The sequence below is a fragment of the Sinohyriopsis cumingii genome, chromosome 7 (genome assembly GCF_028554795.1).
Source record: "Sinohyriopsis cumingii isolate HCF-2022 chromosome 7, ASM2855479v2, whole genome shotgun sequence".
NCBI lineage: Eukaryota > Metazoa > Mollusca > Bivalvia > Unionida > Unionidae > Sinohyriopsis > Sinohyriopsis cumingii.
In genome coordinates, this window is record NC_142967.1 from 85,541,985 (window position 1) to 85,556,231 (window position 14,247).

Genomic DNA, 14,247 nt, shown 5'->3' on the forward strand with positions numbered 1-14,247 from the left:
TCATGTTCTGCTGGTACAAAATAATTCATATCATTCTCTTAAGCTCTTTAATTGCCAAGTATTGAAACCATTTCAGTTTGATATTCTTGAGAAACTCCAACATTCTAAATTTGGAAACAAAAACTAATTTTTATATTTGAGTTAATATATTCACAAGATAGCTGTAAAGTGCTGTCTTTTGACCATGAACCTGATATAATGGATAGAAGATAATTCAAATTAACAATAATTCTCAGGTAACATCAAGATATACATGTTCAGTTTGTTAAAATCCATTGAAACCTGTTGCTTTATCATGCTCACATTTCAGCAAGTAAAGTTAAAAGCCGAGTCAAGACCTTTGACATTAATGATCAACATCAGAAAGCTGACTATCAACCTTTTGGAATGCAACTAAAATGAGACAATCTGGTAAAAATATAAGTTCATTTACGTATGTACAAGGCACTGTATTCAGAGGCCTAATAAAGCATAAAAATGCAAACAATGACCTCTGACTTGACCCCTGAGGTCAATTAGGTCAGGCTGTAAAACTACTTCACAAAAGTCAAAAGACGTTGGTCACTCAGATCTGCACCAATCGTATTCTGAACAAATTACATACACAAGAAGTGCTCTGTGAAAATGCCACCATTCATACAAAAAGTAGCAGTGATGAGACTTTGGAGATGATTGCTATAGTGCCATGTTGATGGCTGCCAATTTCATTCATTTGCAAGTGTTTTTGTGAAAATCCCAACACAAACATAACTTCAGAAACAGTAACTATATAAAGCTTCTCATGCTGCCCATCAAGACATTCATTTTCTGGTTGGGTCATTTATTTACAGGAACAACTAAATATTCCAAGAAGTGTTGTTTTGTGTAGGTTTTTATCTCAATATAAAAACTTGATGGTACAGCTCTCTATTCAAGAGAGCAACTACTGTATAATGAGATAATAAAAATTTTGGAAGGTCACATTGGTATCAGCACCTTTATTATTTAGGACAAAATTTTAAAAAAAAAGGGTATTTAAGTGAAAACCCTATGTCTATACGATCAAATCAGTTATGAGAAGTTGCCATAACAAGATTTCATGCTACTGTGCTTGACATACTGTAAGCCTGATCAGACCATTTTCATTTAGTTGGGTGTTTGGTTAATTTCAATTGCACTTTAGGACCAACAACATATCACAGGAATTCAGTGAAAATCCCATGTTGCTACAACATTCTGGAGGAAAAAGCAATAACAAGATTTTCACAACGGTTAACATGAGGTCTAAACATTGCCATTTTCATTCAGGATGAACTACATGAGAAATCTTTATGTGAAAAGCACCTGTCAATATGCCCTTCTGTTTCTTTTCAATTTTTCATATCAGTTGTCAGATTTCAACTTAATACCAACCTGACCTCTTATTCATTTATGGACTTTCTGTCAATGAACATACTGTATGGCAGGTAATTTTTATTTCCTCATTTTTATTAATTTGTACGTCTCAAGTAAACATTCACAAACATTATCAACATATTCACTTGGGTTCATAATCCATAACAAAACAAAAATGTGTACATTTTCAGTGCAATTTTTGGGAAACAGAGTTCAATTTTCAGTCACTCTTAACATGAGAATTATATGTTCACAAAAACAAAATACTTTATCACCAATCATTTCTTTCTGGTGAATTTGACAAAACGTTATCCTAAATTTGAAAACAAGTTTATGCACTGTTGGAATTGTTTCTGCAATCAACTACAACACATTTTGTCCCTCTTAAATTAACACCAGCTCTTAACTGAATCAGTAACCAACATACGATGTCACAGATCCTGTCGTACATGGAAAGAACACTCTTGGCAGGGGCACTTTTGATAACTACTAAATTGATTGTATCTCACAAAAGACAAAATTTAAATGATTTTGTTCAGTCTATACATTCTTACAAGCTCTCTCATATAGCTTAAACAAAGAGTTTAGTTCTACTTCATATTCAACAAACAGAGTTAAAAAAATTCTACCATTATAAGTCACTGCATTTGTATGGAAAAATATGAACAAGTTTTTTTGGAGAGACATACTGCAGGACTTTGGGAGTTCAGTATATCCATCCAACAAAACAAGTTCATATTTTCCCATGCAAATGCAGTAACCTTTTTATTATATGCACATTTTCCTATTGTACCAAAGGCTTAATTTTATAAACAAAAATACACTACAAGAAACAAAGTGTCAGAATTTATGCTGTATTCTAAACTAAATACACAAGTGCATATTCAGCAGTACACAACAAAAATATTACACAATGTGCACGTAACTCCGCCCAGCTAAATTTGATCTTAGTTGCACGTTCAACATCACTTTTGAAAGAAACTGTCATTTTCGTCTTATTAAAACTGAAATTTAGAGTCATCTTGTCAATGAATGTGCATTGCAACAAATTTTCCAATTGGTCTGGAATGAATAGATTTTGGTATTTTTGTCGATTCTACTAAATTCTGTGATTATGGATTGGATTTAACTGTGTCCATTCTACATGAAGTAACCTCTGATTTGTGCAGTGTGGGAGCAGCATCTTGGCTCATCTGTGTGTGTGTTTCTGTTCTATCACTGAATGTTTGGAATCATAATGTGGGAAAATTATGAACTCTTTCAACTGCAATTATCAAAAAGACGCTTTGGAATATAATGTTCATTTCATTTTGAGTGCACTAAGGAGGATGTAACTGCTCTGGGAATGTAGTCAAAATTACAGTACCATTTTGAAATGTGTAATCAAACTTTACAACCCACAACATAGCTCATGTAATTCGGATTTGCAGAACTAACAAAGTACATTTTGAGGAAATTCAGTATGTAAAACAGTTAAGTATGTTTTTTGCCATTCTTATTACCAGCTAAAGCCATGCTTATGCCTTGTCACTTGCATGCCATTTGCAGGGACCCCAGCAATTTTATGACCTGTCTGGTGCTTATCGTTAGCCTAATTCTGAAACACTGGATCAAAAAAGTTAACACGGAATATTGCAAAGCAGCTGGTATGTGGCAGTCCACGAAACAGCTGCTTTAGTTAATTCAAAAACAAATTTAATCAACCAAAATGTAAAGCATCTACTACATGAGTGTACATGATTTGTTTATAAAGTAATTCCTAATATACTACTATTGGGCACACATGTTGTGCAATATGAAGATGGTCAATATCGTAAACTATTGCACGATTCTGACAATGTAAAGTTAATGGAGACAAAAATGAGCACATAATAATGCCAGAGTATTATAATGCATGTACATAAAGGTGTAAATTCTAAAATTTGCCAAGTGTCAATTTTCTGTGACCCTGACAATGAACCTTACTGAGATGATTTTTGTGTACTTGGGTGAATCTATATTCCAAATCTAATGAAATTCTATTCTTTGTCAATCAATTATGTATAAATTCTCACTAGATTTTCTTACCATAATGACAGATTAAGTGATAAATTAAAACTAAAAAGATGTCCAAAAATTATATTGAGCAATTATCCAAATACATTAAAAAAAATATAATCTGGTGCTAATTTTTATGATTATAAATCCATTATAAATGCCACAAATTACATTGCTACATAGAGAAATTCCCACAGAATTCCCTCCTAAAATTCCAACAAGCCAAACTGGAAGCAAATTATGACTTTGTGGAGGTATCCAGGTTGATTATTAATAAAATAATTAATTTTAGTACTTGTTTCATTCTATGAATCAAAAGAAGACTTCTACTAAACAAAAAGTTGCAATTTTGCCGGTAACCTATTTTTTATTGTCATTTAGGGCATTTCTGGGCATACTGGGACTTACATCTGTTCTGGCAAGTGAGTACAGTGTCTCCAGAAGCTTATGTTGGAGGAGGTACTCAAGACAGGGACCATACATTCCCCTCTCTGTCTGACTGTCCTCCTCCTCCTGTAAAAGTATCAGCATTTGCTCCAGGTGTGCGGGGATGTTTGTCTGTTCTACTGGAACCTTCTCACCTTAACAAAACAAATGGTATTCATATATGATTATCTCAAATTCTTAAGAACAAAGCAATTAACTTGCATTTTTTTAAAATCACCCTAACTTTATCAGATGCATGATTATCCTGATTTCAATGCAGATCAGCTTGAAAGGTTGGGTTTGTTGATGGGGGCTTACAGATTGGTTGAAAATCAAATATCCCTCTCTAAATATGGCAGATTTTAAATCTGGTCCTCCTTTCATAAAAAAATATTTAATTCTGAGAACATACTGAAGTCAAATTGTTGAAACTAATTATTTAAAAAGCAAAACATCAGCTACAATCAACGGAACCTTTGTCAAAAAGAGCCAACTATTTTAAGGTGCATTCAAGATTTACACCCAACCTGCAGACTCAACTACAGTTGAAAGGATTAAAGAAAGGGTCTGTCTGTGGTGTTTATATCTGGTTTCATGACAGTTCTTTACTGCAATGCTGAAACACATATTTTGCCAAAACTAATGGTCACTGGTAGCACTTAACAAGTGCTCACTCCTGACAGTGCACTTATATATTCAAACATTGCAATTTTGGTCATATGACAAGTGGTTGCTCATGGCAACAACACCACAAATCAGATTTTACTGTGCATGCATGCTAACACATTACATACTCTCAAAAATCCACAGGGTTTCGCCCTTGAAAAAGGGGAATGTATGTACCATGCTGTCATGAAATCTGTTCACTAGAACAAAAGTTATCATCCAGAAACCAAAACTGACAAAAGCAAACCTGCCAGAACAGACAAAAAGCAATACACTGTAATGCCCACAAATTTTGTTGGCAGGATTTAACAATTAGAGTGTAAAATGAGATACTAATGAGAACACTTTCAAAAGCTAAACTACCTACCCCTATCTAGTAAGACTTACCTTTATTGTCAAAAAAGTATGATGTCACAGCTTTCCAATGAACAACAAATTCTTCCTGCAAGGACAGAGGGGGAGCCAACTGAAAAATCCAAAAATGCACACATGTAGCAGAAATGATAAGCAAGCCAAAAGTCTGAAATATTTCCCCAATTTTTTCAGTTTAAAAAATATTTAATAAAATGCATTACTATATGTACTCTCAAACTGTATGGGGTGGGGGCTAATTTTAATTATGTAATACTAACCTGCTACAAATGCTTTGATTTTCTTTTCCAGGACTTATAGTCCCCTTACTAATCAAATTGTTCCCTCCTCCAATTGGTGTTGCCAAAATATCAGAGTAACCCTTAATGGGCTGAAGAGATGTTTTCAACCCTTCCTTCTTCCCTTAGAAGTGAAAGAAAACCTTAAAGCCCTAACTGGGCAATGGAACCTATCTTGATCATCCCCAGCAGATACAAAAAAGAATGGGAAACTCAAAAGGCTGTGGAGACAATGAAGTAGCTGATTCTTAGCCAGAAATCCCAGTTGGCAAAGAGAAACACGATTTATATTTTGCTGTTGAATGGTAAACAACCATTTTCATTTGACAAGGCATGACCCTTCTCAATCTCATGAAGGACAGTATTAAAAGTCTTGTGGGTAAGGTTCCCAAAAAAACTTCACTCAAGGTTCATAAAGAGGTTATGAGAACACCCAAAAGATTCCATCTAGACCTTAGTAGTGAGATACCGGTCTCTGAAGCTCAAAAACCCTGATGAGATCAGCAAAACATGTCCAACCCATTGACAGACCCCCCCATGAGAACTTGAGTGTTTGAAATGGCTGCCCTATAGTCCAAAATAAGACTGCCCTATAGCCCATAATAAGGCTGTCATATAGCCCATAAGAAGGCTGCCCTATAGCCCATAATAATGAGCAAAAAACATTTTCCTTCTTCAAAAAGAGAAGAAAATTGGCAACTGACAACTTAGCTTGAAAACTGGTTCTAGTGGACTGATCACTTGAGATAAGCCAAGTGTGAAGATCAAGAATCTATGGGTTGTTGTGGAGGACAGATTCTGTGCTGTGTCAGCAGGTTCCTCCTCCATTTAAATTTCCTGGGTTCCTCTACCACTGGGACCACAGTGAGTCTTGCAAAACTCCTGATGAACTGTTTGAAAGGTGGGAAGGTGTACGCATACTGATGAACAAGTGAACACAAGCATCCACTACCATGGCCATCTGATCTGATACTGGACGAACATTAAAGGGGAACTTGATGTTCAGTCTCTTAGCAACAAGTTTACTAAGAGCCCCCCATCCCCCCCCACCCCGAGGAAAAGGGAATCTTCTACTGACTCGTGTAGAGACCTTTCTGTGATGAACACATGACCCCACCTGTCTGGACAAACTTCAAATAGCATATTCCTCTTGCCTGGAATATATTAGACTCAGAGTGTGACCTCCAAGGCTGCCCATCAGAGGAGGTTCCAGACTTCCACGCAAAGAGAAAGAGCAAGTGCACCTCCATGACATCTGAGGTACACTATCCTGATATGAAAAATGCACAAAACTTTGTCATTTCAGTCATCAAATTATAATTTTTAACCTGCTGCAAGGGAGGCTCTAACACTGTCAGCATTTTGGCATTTTGAATAAAATGGAGGTTTCTTTAGTAACATGGCTGCCATATCTGCATGGGTGTGTATATGTTCTCAAACAACTGATGTGATGTAGTTCATCTTAGATAATCTCAATAATAATGTAAATTGAGGAGTTACATCCCTTTGAAAACATTTATACAAGATTTCATCCTTTTTATCTGTCCATAAGTTTTTTAAAAAAATAAAAACTAGACACTGCAAATATTAGGCAAATGCAGACAACACAGTTTTTACTGAAATGGACTGTTCAAGAAACCAGAAACAGAGAGTGAGCAGTCTGTCTGCCTGTATATGTTGTGAGCTTCCATTTTTTTTTGAAACACCAATATGTTAGGGACTTCCTAGCAACAATCAGATAGAAACGAATTATTTCTAGTAAAATATGTTTCTTTGTTAATACTTTTCCATTCATAATACCTTAGAAGAATTACGACTACCTAACAAGTCCAGCCCGACCAGGTTAAAACAGTTTAGCTAATAAACTAAAGGTTAACTGCTGGGTAAGCAGTTAGACAGACTTATCTCCACTTGATACTATGACTGTCACCAAATCCTGTGAAATCATCTGTTGCTACTGAAGAGGAAGGCATGACCTCCAAATGGATGCAATTGCAGTGAGGCTGGGAGGGTATATGTCTGTTAGTATTTGGTAAGTATTATCGAAGAAACTTATTTTACTAGACATATTTGGTTTCGTCTTCAAAATACATTACCCAATTATAAAACCTTAGGAGAACAGGTAAGAGGTGGAGGAAGAAACATTCCCTTACTGCAGAGAGACCATATCTGGTCTCTTAAGGAATGTGAGATGGTTTCTTGATAATCCAACTGGAAATAGACTCCATATGATGGGGAGTGGCTTCGAATGGGAAAAATGTTACCTCCTGCAAATCCAGTAGAAATCCTGAAGCTGCATCATTATGAAACTGTTGAATGACCCATAAAGGTAACTTCTGCACCACATGTAAAGGTTCCTCCCAACTGAATTGAACCTTTTGGATGAATGATTTCTGATAAGACTGGAGAAGTATACTCGGATCTCCATCCCATGGCATGGATAATTACAGTTAGAGAACAGTTTCACTCACATGCAGTGTGTATGGCAACTGTCCTAGCTTTGTAAGCAAACATGCAAAGCAAATTCATGTGTGGGTTCAGTCCAACTGAGGAACAGATACCTAACTATATTCAGGATGAAAGTGTCCATGTTGATATATCATCCTTCCCCTCTTTTAAGGCAAAATGATTTCCTCAACGCAAAGGTGCTCAGTCTTCCTAAATACCACTTCAAATGGGTCCTGTAGATGACCTTGAAATGAAGTGTCCAGAATAGACAGGAATTATTAACAATGTTATTTCCCGTGAACAGTAGCCTGTTCTTGGCATCAAAGCAGGGAATTCATAAGTGAGACTGGTTCATCTTGTTGGAACTGCATCTAGATGGGTCCACCAAAAGGAAATACATTTGCTGATTCTGCCTGCTGATCATCAAAGCAGTGAGGAGGAAGGACTTATATGAGGTGAACTATTTAAGCCCTTTAGAGCCATTCAAATGATGTCTTGTTAAGCCAGGTAAATACCCTTGATAAATTCCACTTGAGCAAGGTGAAATCCAAAGTGAACAGAAGATTGGATAGTTCCCTGGTTTGTCTGATAGCCACCGTGTACCAGTGATTGTGGAATGGTAGGTTTAATTGCGATTGGTGCTGTTTCTCAACTACTAGTTGAAAAACAATGTTTCCAGTTGAACCAATCATAGAAAATTCTCCACTTTACATTCTAAATCCTATAAGCAGGCTGGGGTTATGTCAATGGGTTGGACATGTTTTGCTGATCTCATCAGGTATTTTGAGCTTCAGAGACCGGTATCTCACTCACTAATGTGTAGATGGAATCTTTTGTGTGTTCTTGGGGTATTTCAAGAGTCAATGAAGTCAGGTTTGGATGCCTACATTGATATAAAGTGCTCTTTTGTGCTCCAAAGAGATTACATTTCATTGCCTTCACATGCCTCTAAGGTGGATGGCCTTCTCATTTGATGGATTCTCTTGTAGTGAACACTGTTGTTCTTAAGAGTGTATTTTAATAAGATTCACATGTGCAGGTTCAGCAGCTCTGGGTGGAGATGAAACAACCTGCATCACAGTTGCTTAATGCAGATGAGGGAATATCTCAATTCCTAGCAATTCTGTTGTGAGATTGATGAGGTTGGTTAAAAACTGCCCATTTGAATGGAGTAATTAAATGAGGAGACACTCCGATTCTTTTGATTCCTGTGTCACCTTCTGAACTTGAGGTACTGGAGAAGTGCCATTCCAATCTAAAGAAAAAGCACTGATTACTAGGTCTTTTGGATCCAGGACTGGTTGAGACAAAGGTTAGGATTTTGCATTCCACCTTGAAACCAACAGGTCCATCACAGGTTGATCCCACCAAGTATCTATTGATGAAAACCAAGGGATGAAGAGACCATTCTGTTTGTATTAGTTTCTACTTGCATGACAAAGAGTCTGCCAATATATTAGCCAGCCTAGGATTGTTGACTTGAATTTGCTTGCAAAGATTTAGGAAGCGGGATGCCCACGTCTATTGCATGCGCATTGGTGGCTTAAGAGCCCAATATGTGCCAGGCACATCCGTCCACAGAGGCTGCAGGGAAATGTCTGGCTTGTGGTAGGTGCTGTCGATGGTTCCCGGTTTTTCCTTCGCCATCGTTTTTCCTCCAAGCTTGTCCATCTGTTTTGTTTAAAAGTGGCAGTAGCCTGGTAAACTGTACGCCGCCAGCTTTCACAGTCAGCAGCTTGTGATGCCCATTGGTGGTGATCGATGCCACAGGTGGTGAAAGTCTCTTACAAGGAGTCTTTATATCTCTTTCGAGGTGCCCCTCTGTCATGGTGGCCAGTGGACAGCTCACCATACAGTGCAGTCTTTGGCAGGCAATGATCCTCCATCCTGGACACGTGCCCTGCCCAGCGTAGCTGTATCTTCATGAGCATGGCCTCAATGCTGGTGATCCCTGCTTGTTTGAGGACTTCAGTGTTGGTGATGAAGTCAATCCAGTGGATGTTGAGGATGGTGCAGAGGCAGCGCTGATGGAAGCATTCAAGGAGGCAGAGGAGGCAGCTGTAGGTGACCCAAGATTCGGCGCCATATAGGAGGGTGGTCAGTACGACAGCTCTGTAGACACTAATCTTTGTATCTCTCTTGAGACTGGCGTTGTACCAAACTCGTTTATAGAGTCTGCCGAAGGCACTGTTTGCCTTGGCCAGTCTATTTCTTTGTCGATCTTGGCATCAGAGGATACCACACAGCCCAGGTAGGTGAACTGGTGGACTACATTAAAAGCTCTGTCTGGTCAAAGAAGATGCCTGGTGGCTGGTACTCTTCCTTGGTTGCAGGCTGATGAAGTACCTCAGTTTTCTTTAGGCTGACCTCAAGTCCAAAGAGCTGACAAGCTTCTGCAAAGCAGGATGTTATGTGCTGTAAGGCAGCTTCTGTGTGGGCAACAAGGGCCGCATCATCTGCAAAGAGAAGTTCTGAAGTTGCCTTAAGTTGAAGAGGTTGCCATCAGTGCAAAATCTGATATAGATGCCATCTTCGTCATCAAGGTCTTCTGTTGCATTTTGGAGCATCATGGTGAATACATGGTTCCCACGCTTTTCTAAATATAAATTTCCATGTCTTTTCCAGGATTTTCCAGAATAAAATTAATTTTTTCATTGTTAACAAATGGCCATTACTGAATGGAATTAAATAACATATAACATGCATTTTCCATATCTGAAGATGTTTCTCTTTCAAGACTCTCCAAAACATAAATGTCAAAAAAGATGATCATGTAGAAAACCACAAAATGAGTCACACGAAACAATTTGACTATATTCCCATAAATTGACATTTAAAGCCATTTTAATGTACAAAATACAAATTCTACCTTTACTTTGCTGACCTGCATTATGTTGCTACATGGAAACAACATAATAAGCATAAATTATTTTGTTTCCTTTCAAACCTTTAATTCTAAAGAATTCTAGAGCAATATGTGTGCATTTTATACAAAGTAAACATTTCAAATCACAGTATGAAAAAAAAAACAATAAATGCAAAGTATTAGAATCTTATTTTGTAACGATAAAAGTTTAACCCTGAAATTATGTGTGCCAATAAAATCTCAAACAAGAGTTTTCAACCAACCTAAACTCCTTAAGATGATTTGGTTAAAAATTCCATCATTTAAATACATTTACAAAAGGGTTGATTTAAATTTTGACAAAAAAACCTTCAAAATTGTATACTGTTGTATAAACAAGAACTGAATTTTCTGTAAAATCAGCTTGTCATCTTGTAGTTCAATAAACCAGTCCCTTAACCTGTACTGATGCATGGACTCTTATCGTTTCTTAATAAATAATAAAGGGGATGACAATTTCCAATTTCTCCTGCATTTATGATCTGAAACCAATGCTTCAAGCTACATGAAACTGTGTAATAGTTTCACACCAAATTTCAGTTAAGAAATTAAAAAAATTATTAATGCTTGTTTCTGCCGAATATTCCAAACCCATTTTTCACATTTGGACATTTTGGATGGTGTGTGGGTTCAGAGCAATTACATATAAACAATTTGGAATCTGCTGTCATCGTAAGATAGCTTACCAGCGGGCCTAGCAAACTGAAACTAGGTTATATCACCTATACCTGCATGAAATCAATAGGAAAATTATTTATTTTCTCAAAAATGTTAAGAATTATAATCATTATATCTCTAATCCGCTGACAGACTAGACAAAACTCAGCATAGATGAAACCTGACCTGGTACTCACCATTTGCGTTAAGTCACATGACTTCACAAATCTCAAACAACGACATCCGAAGTCCAATAGTCACGTGATATCAACAACAAACTCCTTTTTAATGTTGCTGTACAAAATTTCATTTATATTAAATGAAAGTCTGATACCTTTTCTAAAAACCAGAAAGAACATATAATTCTCAACATATTTATTTTGAGAACAACTACAAGAAACTTGTCCAGTCTGATTCATCAAGCAAAGTAGTCTGGTTCTCTGCTTCGTATGCTCCCTGCGTGAGAGCGCAAATGTCAACGTGGTAGTCACGAGATACAATAAATATAATTTCTGTGCTCTTTCGTTTCTGTATTTTTATTACAACCAGTATACGACTTTCATTTAATATATTTTCTACAATATTTGAAAATGACGGTTGTGAGATTCTGTGTGCTCGTGTGACATGCTATCAAAATCAATAGTACCAGCTAAAGTTTCATCAACGCATTAGTTTTATCGTCTTTCAGCAGATTAAAGATATAACGATATTAATACTCTCACCATTTCTGAGAAAATGAATAATTTTCATATCGATTTCATGCAGGTATAACTCGATTTAACAACGTTTAAGTCTGCTAGCCCATCCGCTAAGCGACTCTGCTTTAACGCCACCATGTTGGTCTCTTGTGATGCTAGACTGGTTTTCATACCTTCCATAAAATTTGAATATGGATATCAAGCTGTCTGTGAAACAAAAAGTCTACTAGATGAATCTAATCCAATGAGCCCTTGGATTGTCTCAACAAATATATTTATGGCAAGCACCCAAATGATCCATACTGAAACCTCCTAATATTCTGGCCTGAACTCTATAAATTTAACTCATGATCAGTTCAGTTATGTCTCAATTACGTAATTGTTTCAGGAATCATGTTGTGCAGGAAAATTCCTGGGTTTTTCCCGACTTTCGTCAATATTCACAAAATTTAAGGACTTCTCACGGTCAGGAAAAAAATTATCATTTCTCCCGACTTTTTCCCCGATTTCCCAGTAGCATGGGAACCCTCTGAAGAAGTTTGAGAACAGTGTGGGGGCTAAAACACAGCCCTGTTTAACGCCACTATCAATCTCTGTCTGATAGTTGCCCTATCAATAAATTGGGCATGCCAAACAGACATTTACAGTAGAAAACCTATGTTTGACGTTGATATTCTACAAAATTGTAAATGTTTATGATGTTATTTTTCTTTGTCTCATCACAACAAGCTGCTAAGATTGGGCTTGAAAACTAACTTCTGCTGAGAGGGAGGCTTTGTTGATTGATGACAGGAAATGTTCTTGTGAGTCTGCTGAACATCCCAGTCTAAATGAGATTACTGCTGACATATTGTTCGGGTACCATGCCCATCTTTTCTACATGGCAAATCTGACTTTGAAACTTAATAATGCTTTCTTTTCACAAATTGCCAGTCACTGACAGTCACATATGAATAGAAAACCTGATTGATGGCTTAGATGACCAAACTGCAATTCATAAAAGTTTAAAGCGGTCATTCCTTGGAGTTATAGACTGTTTGTACACTTCATTTGAAGAGAAATGTCACTGATTATTTAAAAAAATATCGTTGGCATCAATGAGCAGACAGAAAGTTAATTGAATACACCCTTTTCGGTGACAAAGGACTTTCACATGCTAATAATTCTGAAGTAATAGAAGCAAGAATAAAACATGCAATATTCGGAAATAGCATCGGGTTTCCAGCCATACTTCGAGAAAGGAATGATACCAATTCTGAAAAATCATGCTAACGTCTCTGCCATGGTAACAAATGTGGATGCTCACTGGACAAATAATAATGCAGGGTCTGCCAATAATATTGTGAAGATAGTCTCAACTATCCAGTGCAGCAATAATCTGGAAAGTTTCAACAACAGCCCTGCACACCAGACCGTGTCATATGCTGCTGTTAGATCAGGGGGCTGCTCTAGGTAATGGCACATAACCAAGATTCAATGGGCAGCACATAAAACACAACCCAACAACAACATACCTTGACAAGACTCTGGACAGGTCACTGACATTCTACAACCACCTGAAGAAAACTGCAGCAAAACTGAGCACTTGAAATAACCTAATCCATAATCTAGCTGGCTCAGTCTGGGGTACTAGTGCTCAGACATTCAAGACATCAGCATTATTCGACAGCCAAGTACACTCCTGTCTGACTCGATTGTCCTATACCAAGCTAAATGTCATCCAGCTCAATATAACAATGTGCATAATTTCTAAACACTATGTTCTACTCCTTTACCATGGCTGCTGGTACTCAGCAACATTCCTCCTCCACATCTCCATCACCAGGAAGCAGCCACAAAGCTGCCAGCTAAGATTTATGCCAGTGAGAAACTTCCACTGTACACGGACATCACTTCACATCCAGCAGACTGCTTGTCTTCGAGACATACAATCTGGTTAGGTCCGTTGCCAGAGGATACAATGGCTATTTCAGCATGGAGTGAGGAGTGGTCTTCGACAAATGTTGTAAACCAGGTCTTCATAGCTGAGCCAACTGTCTGCCATCCTGGCTTCAACCTTCCACAACATCTGTGGACCATCCTAAACCTTTTCTGGACAGGACAGGTTTGTTGTGCAGTCAACCTTGTTTGATGGGGCCAGGATACTGACTCTTTCTGTAGTTGTGGAGCTCTATATATATTGACCATGTCACACACTGTGAACAACTGCCAACTAACAAAGTGTGGACTGCAGGTATGCACCTTGCTGACAAAGACATGGCTGAGTATGCACTGCACATGATCAATATCTTGAAGATTGGAACCAACAGGTCAGCAAACAGACGTATCAGATCAAATAAACGTCATTTCCAACAATAAAGATGCACAAATATATACAAATGAATAT

The 14,247-nt window shown here is 37.5% G+C and overlaps 1 protein-coding gene across 1 annotated transcript in view; it reads right to left on the reverse strand.

Annotated features, from left to right (window-relative positions):
* LOC149795661 (FHF complex subunit HOOK interacting protein 2A-like) overlaps positions 1-14,247 on the reverse strand; it is a 108,248-nt gene that overhangs the window by 87,195 nt on the left and 6,806 nt on the right. The window contains exons 2-3 of the mRNA XM_089965502.1: positions 4,891-4,969; positions 3,820-3,992 (exon numbers count right to left, since the gene is read on the reverse strand). Coding sequence (XP_089821628.1) covers positions 3,820-3,992; positions 4,891-4,969 — 252 coding nt within the window. The remainder of the gene's footprint in view (positions 1-3,819; positions 3,993-4,890; positions 4,970-14,247) is intronic.